This window comes from Antedon bifida, chromosome 10, assembly GCF_963402885.1.
Source record: "Antedon bifida chromosome 10, ecAntBifi1.1, whole genome shotgun sequence".
NCBI lineage: Eukaryota > Metazoa > Echinodermata > Crinoidea > Comatulida > Antedonidae > Antedon > Antedon bifida.
The window spans coordinates 15,385,000-15,402,385 of record NC_136235.1 but is presented as its reverse complement, the minus strand read 5'-3'; the positions used below and the strand labels follow the sequence as shown (position 1 = coordinate 15,402,385).

General features: G+C 29.8%; 1 protein-coding gene across 3 annotated transcripts in view; it reads left to right on the top strand.

The window, feature by feature from the left end:
• The window catches only part of LOC144853911 (sugar transporter SWEET1-like), a 33,208-nt gene extending 16,538 nt beyond the window's left edge, over window positions 1-16,670 (top strand). For all 3 annotated transcript variants that reach the window (XM_078711777.1, XM_078711776.1, XM_078711778.1), the window contains exons 6-7: window positions 7,147-7,266; window positions 15,685-16,670. In XM_078711777.1, the coding sequence (XP_078567903.1) occupies window positions 7,147-7,266; window positions 15,685-15,777 (213 nt within the window). In that variant the 3' untranslated portion in view covers window positions 15,778-16,670. The remainder of the gene's footprint in view (window positions 1-7,146; window positions 7,267-15,684) is intronic.
• The last annotated feature ends 716 nt before the right edge of the window (window positions 16,671-17,386 follow it).

Below are 17,386 nucleotides of genomic sequence, written 5' to 3'. Positions count from 1 at the left end.
TGTTTTAAATACCAAAATGTTTTACATTTTAAATGACACGGTGTTAGTTTGATTAAACTTTGTTGACTCCCGTTCTTCAATTCATACAGTATTTGGATATTATGAATTAGTTGCTTGTGGCTCGGAACCTAGAATCGACAATCTGCTTTAAATTTGACAGATTTTGTAGGTTAATTGTTACTTTCTAATGATCCTCATGTTACAAATATCTGTTGATTATTTATCTTGATGAAAAATGCAAACTTTAATTCCCTAAAGGTTTAATAATACAAAATCATTTTACGTGTTTTGAATATTCCCTGTGTTTGGATTGATACTGACAGGTATTAAATAAATCCATCTGCGCTTGTATTTCTTCTTTTCATTTACAACAATCTAAGGATTCATCTTTTTATTATCTTGTCTTATCTTCTAACAACATTATGGTACCATAGTGTCGTCTTCTGAGGACACTTCCTTACGCCTTGAGGTAAAGAGTAGAACTTCTCTAGGTTATTAAATTGTGTTTAACAGATGTAAACAAAGCCTGTCGTGTTTGTGCCATTTTACAGTCCACAATCTTATTGTCTGGGTACTCAATATGGCGGATAGAATTCAACATGACCTTTTTTATTGTCGCACTAGGCATTTATCTCTCTGCTGATGCTCTTATGCCCAATTCTCTTGAAGATTTTGTATTGTCTTTACAAAAGTGTTTCTGAGTGTTTATTCATCTGACATCTGTATCTAACAAATCCGATGCTATCAGTTATCCTACCATACACCTGAGGTGTGACATTAACTATCGTTTTCTCAAGTCCAGATAAGCAGTATAAATGTATGTATAGATATTTTAATATTTCCTAGGCTATTTTGAAAACTTCTTTCGAAACAAACCCCAATGATCTATCAAGCATTACCATATCATCCACATGCAGTAATTACCGTATATCAAAATGTCTACATGTATAATGGTAAACAAACTGGGGGAGAGACATTTTAGATGTTAGGCAGGTAGATGTTGGCAGGTGTCATAATCTATCTTATCATAGATCATGTATAACTCCACTTTTATGTCTAGAAACTTTCTCTTTTTTGACTACTACTACTAAGCCACAATATATATTTTTATTAAAAATTCACTCATGCTTGAAATTTCTACTACTGTTTTAATTAACAAGGCCAACAGCCATTAAGTCGCGTGCTACAATGCATAGTGATACTGGACCGACAGACAGACCGACAGACAGACCGACCGACATAGTGAACTATACTGACCGAAATTACTGAACATGTTTAAAAATGTTGAAATGTTTAAAAACATTTATATTTTTTTAATTTACACGTGCGTAGCCTGTCACTTTTGACGTGCTCGTATAACGTAATTTCGAGTTGAAAGACTTGTAAGTCAAGAAAACAGAAATCGGGCAAAAAGAGTGCGCAACAACATTTAACGCGCAGTGCGCGCGCAAACATCTGCGCACTCATGGCAATTTTGTTAACACTTAAAATTGCCTGAAACATACTCTTAACTTATTTCATCGAAAATAAATTTTGAAAATTTTAAGCGCGCGTACGCATGCGTTACATGTGCTACGCACGTAATTGTATTGCCATATGATGATTTATGCCCTGAAATGTATGAGTACCAAATTTTATTTAATTGTGATTTATGGTTGTGAAGATATGATTACAAACAAGATTTCGTTAAATCGTGCGTAGACCGCGTAATTGTTTATTGCGCACCGTGAAAACATAACCACATCGATTCCTGGCCTTAAAGGAATATTCTGTGAAAAATTGACTTAGCTAGATTAAACTGATATCAAGATAAGGTCAGAAAGCGATAAAACGCATAGTGATACCGGACCGACAGACAGACAGACCGACAGACAGACAGACAGACAGACAGACCAACCGACCGACATAGTGAACTATAGAGTCACGTCCACGCGACTAAAAATGTGAGGTCAGTCAGATTTAGGCTTTAGAACTTTTTTAAAGATTCTTTAATTTGTAAATACAGCATACATATAGCATCCAATTTAGGCCTACTTAAGTGTAAAGTTAGAATTCATATCTGTCCTTCAAGCTTCAAATTATATTATTATCTCTACAAAATTGTAAAAAGATAATTGTGGCACATGCAAGGGAAACCAGACATAAGTCGGAATTTTCAAAATTGAGATTTCCACAAATACTGAAACTACATAATCCAAGATTTAAAATGCTGAAAAAAATATCTTGATACCATGTCTATCTTCCAGAGAAATCTCAGTCTAAAGTTTTGGTTGTTACAATCAGTGTTTTGAGAAAAATGCTTTTAAAGTTAAGTAACAGGAAATGACAACTACAAAAAATAAACAGGGCGTCTAAGTTTACGCCTTAGCAAAATGGTATTGTAATTGTTTTATTTCAATGAAACTTCGCATCTTAATTAACTATTGTTCTATTATTATGCAAAATTTTCATTAAAATCAACCCAATGGAACATTTTCAGTTTAAGCATAAAACATGATAGGTTTTATAAAAATCATACATAATTTACACCATCTTTTTAACCACCATATACACAAAATGTTAAAATGTATCTATTTATTTGTCTCAAAATAGAAAAGCACCAAGGTAATGTAAATAAATATTGTTTCAGCTATCATTATCTGTAAAAATAAAAAAATGTAATTTTTCAGCCTTTTAATGTTTTTGGCTGTTTCTACAAATCTACAAATGCGACATATGTCCAATTTCACTTGCATGTGCCACAATTTTAATTTGATATACCTTTTCTTATTTCATTTGTTAGTTTGTTAGTCACTATATAACATTTTAATTTGATTGCAATGTATACTACTTAATCGTGACATTATTAAGTGTAAAATAATTAATGCGACACCTAACCAAGCTTATCTGTCATTCAAACTTCAATTTATTCTACACTACAAGATTTGAAAAAAATATAATTTTAATTTATATACCTTCCTTTCTTTTTCATTTGTTGAAATTTTGTTTATAAAAAAGTCAATATATCATTTTAATCAAATTACATTATGTAACTTAATCTACACTATAGGAATTTAGAATTCATAGATTTCAACAAGATTGTATTAAAAATAATTTTATTTTTTATATACTCCTTTTTATTTTATTTGTTAAAATTTTGTTTAAAAACACCAAACAGTATCAAATTATAATAAAAATTTACAGGCATACTGAAGACCTTAATACAATACTATATGTTCTACTTAAACCTACACTGTACTTAAAGCAAACTAGTTTGACAAAAAAGTTTGATGTGGCCTAATATGGTAGTGATATGCCCAAATATGGTAGTGATATGACATCATCATGTCCATATATGGGCACATCACATTTGTTTTTGTCACATAAAGCAGGGAGATGTAAAATAAATTATCAATTATTTTACATCTCCCTGCATAAAGTTTGATAGTGTAGACTGAGCTTTAGTATAAAGTTAGAATTCAAAGCTTATCTGTCATTCAAACTTAAATTTATTCTATAGTCTCTTAAAACCATCACCAGCCATGTAATTTCTTCTTTTGTTAAGAAACAAGAATGTCTGATAAGTCTTGATATTTTAATAGAAATAAATTTTAATCACCTCAGCAATCCCTTTGAGCTTTTTCTGTTTATAGTCATATTCATGGATTAATTTATATTAGAAATAAATTTGAAATTTAATTCTTTTTTTGTGACACATTGATAACAAATGATTTTCTATTTTCATAGTTCAACAAACTGAAAGAAAACCAAATCACATTTATTTTCATAAAATTGCAAGTTATACTATATTACTTTTGGACCATTGGCTTTCACCGTTAATTAATAATAAGCATTCAGTTAATTTTGTGAGTGTGAATTATATTTCTTTACAGTTATACATCCTATTGGTTTGATGAATATTTTCATGTTTTCTGAGTTGTTATTCATTTTTTGAGAAAGGGAAGAAAAACGAAAAATTGCATTTCAAGTAGCAAAAATGGCCAATGATGGGAATTTTTTGTACATTCTGAATGATTCTGTTATTTTGGTAAATGACTCCTGTACTATAAGTAATTGTTTTTCAAGTCCAAAATATTTTTTTTTATTTGTGAATTAATATCAGTTAGCCTTAAGGTCCCCACAGGGTTTGTTAATCTTCCAAATTAATACACACGATACTTTGACAAAAGCTTTTTATTTCTGTGAAAATAAATAGTAGTGTATTCAGATAACCTGTAAATCTATAAACTCACAAAATCAATCATAATTATAGTCTGTAATAGTAGAAATTAGTAAAAACTGAAAATTTCAATTCATGAGTACAATGAACTTTTTATAAATTATTGAAATTTGTAATATTAATATAAATATCAGCTTTTCTGAACCATTCATAAATCATACTTGTAAATCTCAACAACAACTCGGCAGATACACACTGAAAATTACAGTTAATAATAAAAGGGTTTGTGAAATAAATATGGAAAAACATGCTTCAACAAGACTAAAATGAATAGAAAAGAATATTCTGGTATGATGAATTATAGCTAGATTATTGCATTCTGCTAAAAACAATTGTTGCAGCAGTTTGTTCTGATATATTTGTTGTAATCAGTCTGACTACCGTATGTCTCATTTATACTCAGAATTGTAATTGTAAATGACTCAACATTTTAAAACTTACTTAGAGTTACTGATAACAATTATTTAAGAAACTTAGATAATAAAACTATATTGGTCTCACATCAAACTATTTATAACAGTTTAGTTAATTATAGTGCCATAAAAGTAGAAAATATATTCCAATAATGCCAGTAGTACAATTAAGATTTAATAGTTAATTAAATTCATGATCTTAACAAGTTAAGTTGTTTTAGGAAAAGACAAAACATCTTAAAGACATATTGGAAAACATATCAACTCAACTCCACAGTTCTTTTCAGAACTAATATACGTGGTGTACCGCAAACTTTATATCAACAGCCGTGCAAACCTTCAAACAATAAAATAATAATAATGAGTAACTTTCGTAAACATCATATTCTCAGTGTGTTCTGTCTCTTTATTTGAAGTTACACTTGTACTATTTAAAAAGATGTACTTAAAGGGTGTTCAGTAATTCTGTATTTGTCATCTTTTTATGCTTTACAGTTATTTATTGTAATTTTGCACTTTATTTTTGACAGTATAATTTATGTTATAGTGTATTGTTACACCATGTATAATGTTTATCCTGTACACTACTAGATATAATAGATATTTTGACAATGATGATTTATTGTCTGTACCTGATGATAAAGAATAATGACTGGGGTTGGTTAACGAGAAATGTAGAAATATAAAAATACCATAATAATCAATCAACCATACTTTAGTATAGCCTTGGGTATATATTAGCACATTTATTGTATGTATATGACCATGGAAATATTGAAATAAAGGTACAATTTACTGATTAAAAGGTATCTCAATCACACTGAATTGTTGTCAGAACTGTAGATTAATTAAAGTTAGGAAAAATGTTTTTTTTTCGTTATGATACCTGATGCCATCATAAGATGTTTGTTTGCTGTAATAATGAACAAAACATTCAGCACAAAAGATAATAATGTCACACTTATAGTTATACACAGTTATATGCAATTACTTGTAAAAGTGACAAAAGTAAACAAGTAAAAAGTAAAAGTAAAATTGGATCTACACTTGAGCTTAATTAGACTGTATGTTGTATTCTTTGGTATCAACTTGGTGACATTTTTGTGGTAACAATCTTTTGACAAGAATTCAACCTCACCTCAGAATTAACATCCGAAGTTATCATGTCTATCTAATAAATCAGTTTAGGTTTTCCTTTTTCTCATTGATTTGATTTTTTATATATAATATATGTACTTTTGGAATCGGTTAATATGACCTAAATAGCAGTAGTAATTAAAATGAATCCACATCAAAGATAAATTTATTGAAAGTATCTAAACATTTCTTCTCTACTTTGATTAATTGCTAGTTTCTGTTTTCTTAATATGACCATTGAGAATGTTAAAAGCTCTTCAACTTGATTTATGGCAGCGGAGACAATTTGTAGTTCCAAATGTTACACTGATATAATATCAAGTTATCATATTCCATATTCTAATTGTAAGATATGTTCCTACTTTGAACAATAAAAGCTCTTGATATTTACATAAATTTAATTTATCAAAAACGAGGACACTGTTCTAGTTCATTGCAACAGTTCATATTAGTAGAATTGTTTGTCCATTGTCTTTCTTTGAGAGATTCGACCCATCACTTTAATTACTAGTTTTGATGGCCACTGTGTGATTTACAATGTTGATTCTAATTCTATGAATATAATTGTCATACTGAGATTTGCAAACTTAACATTAAATATCATTTCTGTTTCCAGACACTAAAACCCTTTAGTACTATCTCTCGATGGCATAAGTTTGCTAAGGTTTACTGATGCACATAGCGACTCTTAAGGCTTTAAACACTATACTTAATTTACTAAAACCAACAATCAATATGGATTTTTGACAAGGGTCATGAATGTCATGAGAATAGAAATGTATGTTCATGTTTAATAACCTTACAACCCTTAATTATCTCAACAATCAAGCCTCGTATATTTATTCTACAATTTATTGTTTTTCAAATGATACTTTCATTGTATCTTGTATCTTCTTGTCTGCTCCCTTGGCAAATATGTAAAATTGACAAATGTCTCAAAAATAATATTATTGTAGTAGCAATTCACAGCATTCATTTCAAGAAGAAGTTCCCTCTTCAGCTTACAAAAGTAATCTTGAAAAGAATTCCATGGGCTTCTCTTCAAGGTTTTACAGTAGTTGCCAAAGATCTTTCAAAACCCGTATAGAATCAAAACACATAATGCATGGAAAGTTACCTTAAAATATGGCTTAGCCAACCAATCCCATATACAGTACTCATGTATTTATTTCATTGGCTTGGAATGCAGTAAATGTAATCAATAACTGTATTGAAAAAATAAATATTTGTCATGTTTATGTGATTCTTCACACAATATTATTGTTAAATTTCGAGATACACACAAAGAAGACATTTTGTTTTTACAGTTAGTACAAAAAGGTAATTGATTAGGTTTTGAATGAGTGAAAATAAGTTTTCCTTTTTTTTATCTTTTAGATTGATGTAGTTAAAACCAAGTCAAGTCACGGAGTAGCATTACCATTCACAATTGCTATGCTAGTAACATCAATCTTATGGCTTCTCTATGGTTTTGTTGTTAATGATGTGTATATATTGGTAAGATTTTAAACAACATTATTTATTCATTTGTTTTATTTCCAACAGATGAGATCATAGCATGGAAAATCTACTTACTCCACACTGACGAATATTGATCTCTCTGTATCAAAGTCCATTAGGCCACTAACATCACTATAGTTTTTTATAATCATTAATATTTGATTTTTACACGGAGGCTTGTCTCACCCTCAGGGTGTTATTCTATAAAGCCGTGTATGGTACTGTATTAATGTTCCCAGCTAAATGTAATATTATTAATATTACTCTATTTTCAGTTTACGTTTTCCACATCAACTCCAACATTAAAACCAGTAATATGGACATCTTCTATAACATATTTTACACTTAATTAGTGCACAAAATAACTTTCCAATATCATGCCCAGTTTAAATTCAATACTGTCGGCAGTTTTACTCTTTAAATAACACAATTTAGGGGTTATATATTAGATATTCATGCGGCTGTGTTTCTTGCAGCATTATCAATTACCATAAATTGTGGATGACAGTAGCATGTAGTCCTCAGAGTCATAGTAAATCCCCCTTATAAATGAGCTATTCATTAAGTGTCATTTACTTAATGACAGGTATAGTCATTGCATACAGCTGAAGGCTAAAGCAAAATATATCATTTCTACTGTCTTCAGCATTGCTTAACTATATGTAAGTATCATAATTCCAATTCAAATTAAATCCAACTTTTAAACACAGTACATTACTGTATACACTGATTTAATATGTATAAAGTATTGGTAAAAATATTAATTTTGATAATCAATTAAATTTTGGAAACTGAACCTGCAACAATTAGAATTGGTAACTGTTTACAAATGTTTGTTTATTTGTGTTATTTTTCAAGGGTTACTAAGCTATAAATTGTGAAGATACATATTTAAAACATGTGAGGCACAAAGGGTATTCACAAAACCTGAAGTTCCAGTGACGTCTTTAGATAACTCTCTTATTAATTAATTTTTATTGGCTGTCCGTATGGATTTAGAAGGAAGGAAGGCTGGAGTTGACCCAGCAATTTTGCAGGGTGCACACCAGTCTTTTGTGACTGTGTAGTTAGCTTTCAGATTTAAAAAAGGATTTTATGAAAATTCTAAGAAAATCCATATAATTTCTACTAATTAAAACTACTCCTTTACAAAAAAAAAGATAAAATGAGGTGTGTATAACGTACACAATCTTCAGAATGATTGAAAAGAAAATGCTATACTAAATTGACTTCAGTTTTTCAGAATTACTACAAAAACAAATATATAATCATTAAAACGTATTCCCTAATGAAAAATAAATCAGTCAATGTTTTAAAAAGATTTTGTAAGGATGAATACTATACTATTATTAAGATATTGAACTGAAGTGTTGAAGAGACATGTGACATATCAAAGGTTATTAACATTAAGATTCATTAGTATTATCACTTTTATCTGGTTTTGATTGAACTTTTCACAGAGTTTGTGATTTACGTCTGTTTCAATCGCTGCACCGAATTAAGGTAATATGTTTCAATGAAATGTTGTTTTTGAATTGAGCTCCTTGTTGGGTTCACTGTTTTATAATTCCACAATATCAGCTTTTAGAGCATAGTTAACTAGGTTTTGTTTTTATATTTTTAATGCAATTTTAAAATAAATTTAGCTGGTTTAATTGTCATAAGAACTACCACTAGAGTTAAATCTAAAACCATTGTAAACTATACTGTTTATCTTGACAGTATAGTGTAGTAGTGGATATGTAGATTGGTGGTTAATATGATTGAAGTTCAGGGTTCAATCCTGAGCTACTGTACTAGTGCCAGGGTTGTAACTCACACCTCTTTCAACTCCACTACCTAAGCCTTAAATGAGACTTAATTAAAGCATGATAAATTATAAAATTATTACTTGGCAAGTTTAGTACTTGCTTTGTTTGTTTGTTACCACGATAGCTTCCACAATTTTTAAGTTATCTGAATGTTTTGGTTTTAATAATTACAGAACATGCCTATTGATTTTCAGGAAAATTGATATATTATGTGACAAAAGCTTATTATATTGAAATTACCTTACCTTACTTGTATCTTCCATATGAGTTTTTAAATAGCACGCCCTCTGTATTCTCTTTTAACATGGACCAAAAGATCAAGTAGTGAGGCCTCTCTCTCCGAATTTAGTTTTCCCTGATAAATTTTGCGAAGTACTTCACTCAGTTCTTTTATTTATTTATTCATCCTGCAAGTTGCTCCCTATTGGATGTGTAAGAAATAAGAAATAAAAACAATTTTATTAAATATTTAGAATTATCAATAATTTTCCATGAAAATATTTATAATTCCATTTACTTTTCTTTGAATTTTTTTTTACAAGTAATATAATTTGATATATGTCTTAAGTTCAGTAGTCATTCTATGGTCGAGTATGGCATAAAGTGATAAATAGGAATTTACTATAAGGTTTAATGATGAAATGTTTTTAGCTTTCTCATTTCTTTGTAAAGCTATAAATAGAATCGTTGAGAGGTTTAACTTTGCACGAGTGATCATCATTGATATTTAGAACATGAGAAATTAATGTCAGATATAAGATTGATGATTGATTCTTTGACAGTGGTTTATATTATATTGCATGATGACATGCTTTGGGTGATGTTAGTATCATTTATTTACTATTCCACTCACATTAAATAGATCTTTTGGGGAGACATTTCAAGATATTTTAAGGAGAACTGCCTTAGAGGAATTCTCTTATGAATATTAGTAATTGAGGTGAGATGCCCAGTAGTGGGACGTGTGCTTGTAATGGATCATTGCATGTGGTTTTCTTTGGTCATCGTTCTGTGTGTTACACGAATATGGGAAAACTTAATGACAATCTTAAAGATGACAAATCCTCTTTTAGCATTAGCAAAAATCTAAAAAGGATTTTAAATTTCAAACTTTATATTATACAAAAAGGTATTCTTTATATGTAGTTGTATTTCTGAAATGTTTAATTGTTTGTTTTTTTTTCTTTGTGGTCTTGCATAGGACAAGAAACTTTCAATACAAATGTAGTGATAAATTTAAATATTTGTAACATGTTTTTCATCAACATTACTTCTTAAATGTTGTAGGTTTACTTGGAAAATGCAGATTTAACAGATAAACCACACTGTCTATAAAAATAAAATCAACGTCAAGAAATGTTTAAGAGGGTTCAGTGAAAGTATAGGAGATTTACATGTACTACATAGTTAGCTTCAGCATTTTTTCTCTCTATTTTATTGCACATAAAATTTGTGTAGGCCACAACAACGTAAAAATAAATTTCAGGCCATGAGCATGCCTTGGACGTCTCAATCTATTCGGCTGGGACATTTCATCCTAATTTAGGCAGTAGGGGCGGGGTTATAGTTGGGAAATCTTAAGCCAGCAGCAATCTCGAACTTAACATGTGTCGATTGAGAAAATAATCATTTTCAGCCCATTGCATAGTCTAACTTAATTTTCATCCCTAATTGTTTAAAGAAGCCGACCTGGCTACACTTTCTCCAATTTTCAGTCCGGATTGAGCAGTATAATTTTTTTTTATTCCCACGATTTTTACATCAAGCTGCTGTGTAATAGAGCCGTTAAAATATAATAGGAGACTCTGTTGTGTTATAATAAATATTGCTTTTTTCTTGATAGTGTACATCCTATAAATTTAAACAAATGTTCTCCAATTTACCAGTTTTAAATCAGCATTAAAATTTCTTTAAACTCACTTTTTCAGCTGTATGCCGAAAAATTCTCTGGTTATTTATAAAATGCGGCACTTTTGTAGTTCTAATAGTAAAACCAATGAACTGAATTTTATGTTGGTAAAAGATATCATAAATTTAACCAGATACTAAATTTACAGCAAACTGTGTTACTTTGGAATGTTAAATTCTTTCTAGTGATTGTAGAAAACATTCCAAAATATACAATATTTCATGTGGAAATAAAATAAAAAATCAATTAATTAAAATGTTCTGATTTTTACAATTCATTGATTGAATGATGAATGAATAATTGTCCATATAATTATAAATTACATATATTACCTCCATGCTTTTTAAAATCAGTATTAGGAGAGATACTACATCGATTTTAGATTGTCTCTGCTAAATTTACTTTGTATAACCCACAGAGACCGAGGGTATACAGTGGCTTAGGGAAATCTAGTCTTTGTTATTATCTATTTATACTGGCCAACCTCTTCAGTCACAGACTTGTCTCCCAGCGTGGCTAGTCAGGATCAGTGGCTGTGATGTACTAGGACACCGGGCTAACCCCCTAATCATCTCGAAAGATGTACTAGGTTCTTTAAAGTGCACATGAGCTAGATGTGTACACTTTATACCTCCCTGCGGGTAGGCCTTGAACCCTTGCCGATGTTATGGCTATATAATTACGGTTCCACTGTCTTAACCGCTCGGCCACTCACTCACTAGTCATTGTAGTTCAACTGTTCGTTACAACGTGACGTCACCAAGTCATCAACCATTCTGTAAAATAAGATGAGTGATGCCTTTTGAAAACATGTCGCGCCCCATGAGTTTACAGGCTTGTTTCTAACCTTTGTCAAAATGGTCACACAATCTCAAGAGATTGTTTTTTAGCATTAGTTTTCGAAATTACTACATTTCAGAGATGTTCTTCTATAAATAAATAAATACTGAGCAGATAAGACAAATTGGTTTTGACTTAAATTGACTTTTGATACTTTATTAGAACTCAGAAGAAACATAAATAAGCAATGTCTAATTGATGCAGTTGCATGATATCTATTAGGAATTTAGAAAAAAATATATATATTTCAATGTTGCCGTTTGAACTGTTAATAGAGTACAACCTAACCTATTTCTCTATTATTCTTTGTAATTTTGTTTATATTATATATTGCACTTTTTGTGAAATTTATTAGTATTTTAATAAATCAAAAAGAAACAATTTGTTAACCATTTCTCTGTAGACGAAATTATATTCATTGGCAATTAAAATTGCAAATTTAAGTATATTTGATTGAAAATTTCATTCCGAAATGAAATGGAAAAGAGTGCACCTAATTGCTATATATTCTGCACCACATTCTGTTTAGCCTAGCCTTTGATATTTGATTATTGATTTTGGTTATTGATTTAGAGGAAGCATAATAAATAATGATTGTTTTATATCCAGTGTTTAAAAAATGTTTAAAAACTTTGATTTTGACTGTGTAGCAAAACTGTTATTGAAGACGCACACTAAAGGGTTGGTTTCATGCCAAGCCTTGATGTTTTTAAATAGCTGGATGTGCAATAGAACAATTAAATAAACCCATCAGATAGTAAGGAGGTGTTATAACAAGGCCATATACATAGCTGCAGTCGCGTGCTCAAGTTAGTGTTTACCGACTGAACGACATAGAGTGAGCTATAGAGTGAGCTGTAGAGTCGCGTTGCACGCGACTAATAAATAATGAATATTTCATTGAAAGATATCAACTTATTAAAATATTCTCACTCCAACTCAATAAACATTCAATATTTGTATACCATCAAGCATGTCATCAGGTACTTTCATAATAAAATGGCATTAGAGAATTGTATCGGTTTGGTACACATTATCTGAATGAGTCCGTTGCATGTCAGTCACCTTATAATGAGTAATTATCTAGTGTACTATCTTAACATATATGCATGTGACTTTACTCAAACAAGGCCTGCACAGTAAAGAAGACGATTATGCTGATGGTGACATGAAAACATTATAAATTGTTGCACTGTAAATGTTAAAATGTATCTTGAAAGAGTTGGCTTTTAGAAAGAAGCAATCAAACCTCAATTTTAAATTAAAAACACACACAACTCCCAGATAATCACATCAAAATTCAATGTTTATTATTATTGCACAGTATTAAACAATGTTTTATGTAGATTATTTCTAGACCAGGCTTAGGCCTATAAAATAGTAGTAGTAATTGGACAAAAATGTAGTAGGCTGCTGTATTTGTACACTCTTAATATTATGATTACACGCAATACAAACTAAGCTTTGATAATATTACTCCAAGGATTTTGTTTAGAATTTGATGATGGTATTAATAGCTGCAAAATAATTGAATATGCCATATTGATGGGAATATTATATTGTAAACCCCATCAAAGTTGTATCTAAAAATGCATTAATACAATATAATAAGTAATAGGTCTTTGATCTTTTCAGTGCAAAGATAATAACCTGAAATGATCTCAGTCTTTTGAAATATTGGCAGCTTACATAACTTGAAAAAAGTTTGGACATAAATAAACTAAGCTTATTAATTTAATCTATTAGCTTTAAGAGACTTTGTTACGCCAACTATGAGCGAAGCATTTGTTTATACATACTGTGTGGACATTTTAAGCTGGATTTAAATGCTTTTCCATTAACTCTTATTTGAATAGTTTTATATGTGTCTTTTATTCAATGCAACTCACGAATAACAAGTTAACCCAAACACGTATCTTACTATTTTATTTTCAGTAATTTGCTTTTAGATTCATATTTCACCTCAGTGATTTCATCAACCATTCTATCCTGGTGGTCTGGTACTTTAACTTAGATACATTATATAAATGGCAAAAGGCTAAATGCAAAATTAATAATTTTTTTATAAATCTTGGTTGAGATGACTTCTTTTCATTCTCACAGACTTTCTCATCTTCACCGTTAAATTTAAATTAATTTCCCATATATTACTGGGTAGTTTAGATGCACATATATATTAGTTGACAGATAAAATATAGATAGATAGATAAATAAAATTTTATTTTATTGCACACTACAGACTGTTTCTTGAAAGAGATAAAAATCACTCTCGAGACAAAGAAGAATAAGCAGTAGAAACAGAATGAAATATACAGATTTATAGTCTTTGTAAATAACAATCGTAGAACCTACTGTGAAAACATTCATCAAATAAAACCTTTCCATTTTAGATTTAAGTCGTTCACATAAGAATTTACAAAAACAGAATAATTTAATTTTCTAGTAGAATCTTGATCATAGTCAATTAACTATGATTCGATTCACCCAAGTGTTTTTTTTTTCATAAAGATGTTTCATCAGACAAAAAGTATAACAAGACAGGAAAAAATTATTATATACAATACAGTTTAGTTGCTGTAGGTTATATTATAAATTAATTGAGATTAATATTACATTACAAGGTTGTTTTAATGTTTATATCCTTGATATGTAAGACATGTTTTTTTTCATATTCGGTGTTAACTTTGGGAATTATTAAAATTGTTTCAATTTACAACTCTGGTGTTATACCTATACATTGTTTGTTAAATAATTAAGTTTAGCATAATGGAGTAATGTTATGAAATATATTTTGAAGGCTCCCAAATTTCATAAATGAATATCACTTAAAACCATGAACTTTCCATGATTATTACGTGACAAACACACTCTCAAATTTATAGTCAATTTATTCTTCATAAAATATTCATAATTGACACATTTTGAACACATCAACATCACAAAACATAAAACGTGTTCACATACCGTCAAATTGTATTGTAGTAGAGTATATATATATATGTATTTACAATACAGTATACCCCCGTCTCTAACATACCACATTAGAACCCCACTTTATGCAGCAACATTTACCTGGACTACACTGTAGAAACTGCTATATTTCAACTAATAACACTGTCATTTGACATCAAATTCTATGAATATTCTTGCCACAAAGTTAGTTAATCCTCAAAAATTATTTAAAGAATCTTAGGCAATCCTTTTTATTATCAAAATTATAAATATATGTAAATATGGTAGTAGACAAGGAAAAATTGCTCAAAGACAGTGATATCTTGTGCTTGATAAGATTGACTACCACATTTTGTGTGGTATGTTGGTTAAAAAGATGGTGTAAATTATGTATGATTTTCAGAAAACCTATCATGTGTTATGCTTAAATTGAAAGTGTTCCAGTGGGTGGTGTTTAATGAAAATTTTGCATAATAATAGAACAATAGTTAATTAACGAAGATGCGAAGTTTCATTAAAATAAAACAAATAGAATACCCTTTTGCTAAGGTGTAAACTTAAACACCCTGTTTATTTTTTTGTATTTGTCATTTCCTGTTACTTAACTTTAAAAGCATTTTTCTCAAAACACTGATTGTAACAACCAAATATATCTAGATATCTCTGGAAGTAGACATGCTATCAAGATATTTTTTCAGCATTTTGAATCTAGGATTATGTCTGATTTCCCTTGCATGTGCCACAAATAGAAGAATGATAAAGTATAATCAAATTACTTATAGTAACAGAATATCTTAACTTTAAGATAATAGAACAGTAGCAACCTTTTTTTCAAATTTTACATTTCAATTATAATCTCACTGTACAATTATTTTTTTATAATATTCTTCTTTATATTTGTAGATTCCTAGTATCTCCGGAATGGTTTCTAGTATGATACAGCTTGTATTTGTTGTGATATACCCACCAAATAAATCAGCCGAAAAGACTGAATAAATGCTGTTCATGTCAACAGGAATATCAGTACTTCACTAAAATATGCAAGAATGATCTTAACATTTTATCAGTTTATTTAAGGTTATCTTTATGTGCCAAAATTTATGTTGGTTTTCCATAATTTAACATGGGATAAGATAAGAACAAGAAATAATGGAATATATAATTTATCAAGGTACACTTTATATAATGCTCAAACTGGAATAAGGTGTCCACATAAGCACATGTGCCAATATTTGTAGAGAAATCACATGTTAATGCACACATGAAGTGTCTTGATCTGTTTCAAGAGTTTAGGCTACATGCTGATTTTTTTTAAATAATTTTAATATTGTCCTTGTCTTATCAAGGTACACTTTATATAATGCTCAAACTGGAATAAGGTGTCCACATAAGCACATGTGCCAATATTTGTAGGGAAATCACATGTTATTGCACACATGAAGTGTCTTGATCTGTTTCAAGAGTTTAGGCTACATGCTGATTTTTTTTTAATAATTTTAATATTGTCCTTGTCTTATCAAGGTACACTTTATATAATGCTCAAACTGGAATAAGGTGTCCACATAAGCACATGTGCCAATATTTGTAGGGAAATCACATGTTATTGCACACATGAAGTGTCTTGATCTGTTTCAAGAGTTTAGGCTACATGCTGATTTTTTTAAATAATTTTAATATTGTCCTTGTTTTATCAAGGTACACTTTATATAATGCTCAAACTGGAATAAGGTGTCCACATAAGCACATGTGCCAATATTTGTAGAGAAATCACATGTTATTGCACACATGAAGTGTCTTGATCTGTTTCAAGAGTTTAGGCTACATGCTGATTTTTTTTAATAATTTTAATATTGTCCATTGTAATTTTGAATACTTAAAATGATGAATATATAATTATAGTAAAACATATACATTTAGAAACAAAAAATGTTGGCTTTTTATTACTGTTTTCTCAGATTTAACTGGATTTTTTTATTCACACAGATCATTTTAATTGGTGTTTTACAAATTATTATTGTATTCCCTTCAGCAAATTGGTTTGTTTAAATGACATTTATAAAGTTATAAAGTGTGTTTAACATTCAATTTAAGATCTTTCCTGTAAGTTTGGCAGGTGAGATCCTTCTGTATATCTATAAAGTCGAATAGTGCTTAAGCAATTTAAGAACTAGGCCAGGTAGAGACTTTCCTTCTAGTAGATTGTGTTGAATCATGTCCCTTAGAGAATTTGTTTTATCTCTCCATTTCAAGAAGAATTCAAGCAATAAGCACTTGTATCTCCTGGCAATATGCTTTCCAGTAGTTAGCCATTTTCTGATAGTCTTTTATCTTTTTGAAATGTTGTTTCAATCGGTCTTCAATTCCCAAGATTACTACACATTAAGTACTAACATATATAGCCATTCGTAGCGACTCACAAAACGGGTTATTCAGCACAAATTTCCGCACTCTCTTTATGATACATGTTAATCAGTGAATTATCTCCCAGATAACTGGCCATATATATCTGGATAAAGTACCGCTTTAAGTCGGTAACTATGTAGTATAGTAACATTACTGAATTTATAGTCAATAGATTACGCTGTGCATGATTCTAATAAATATG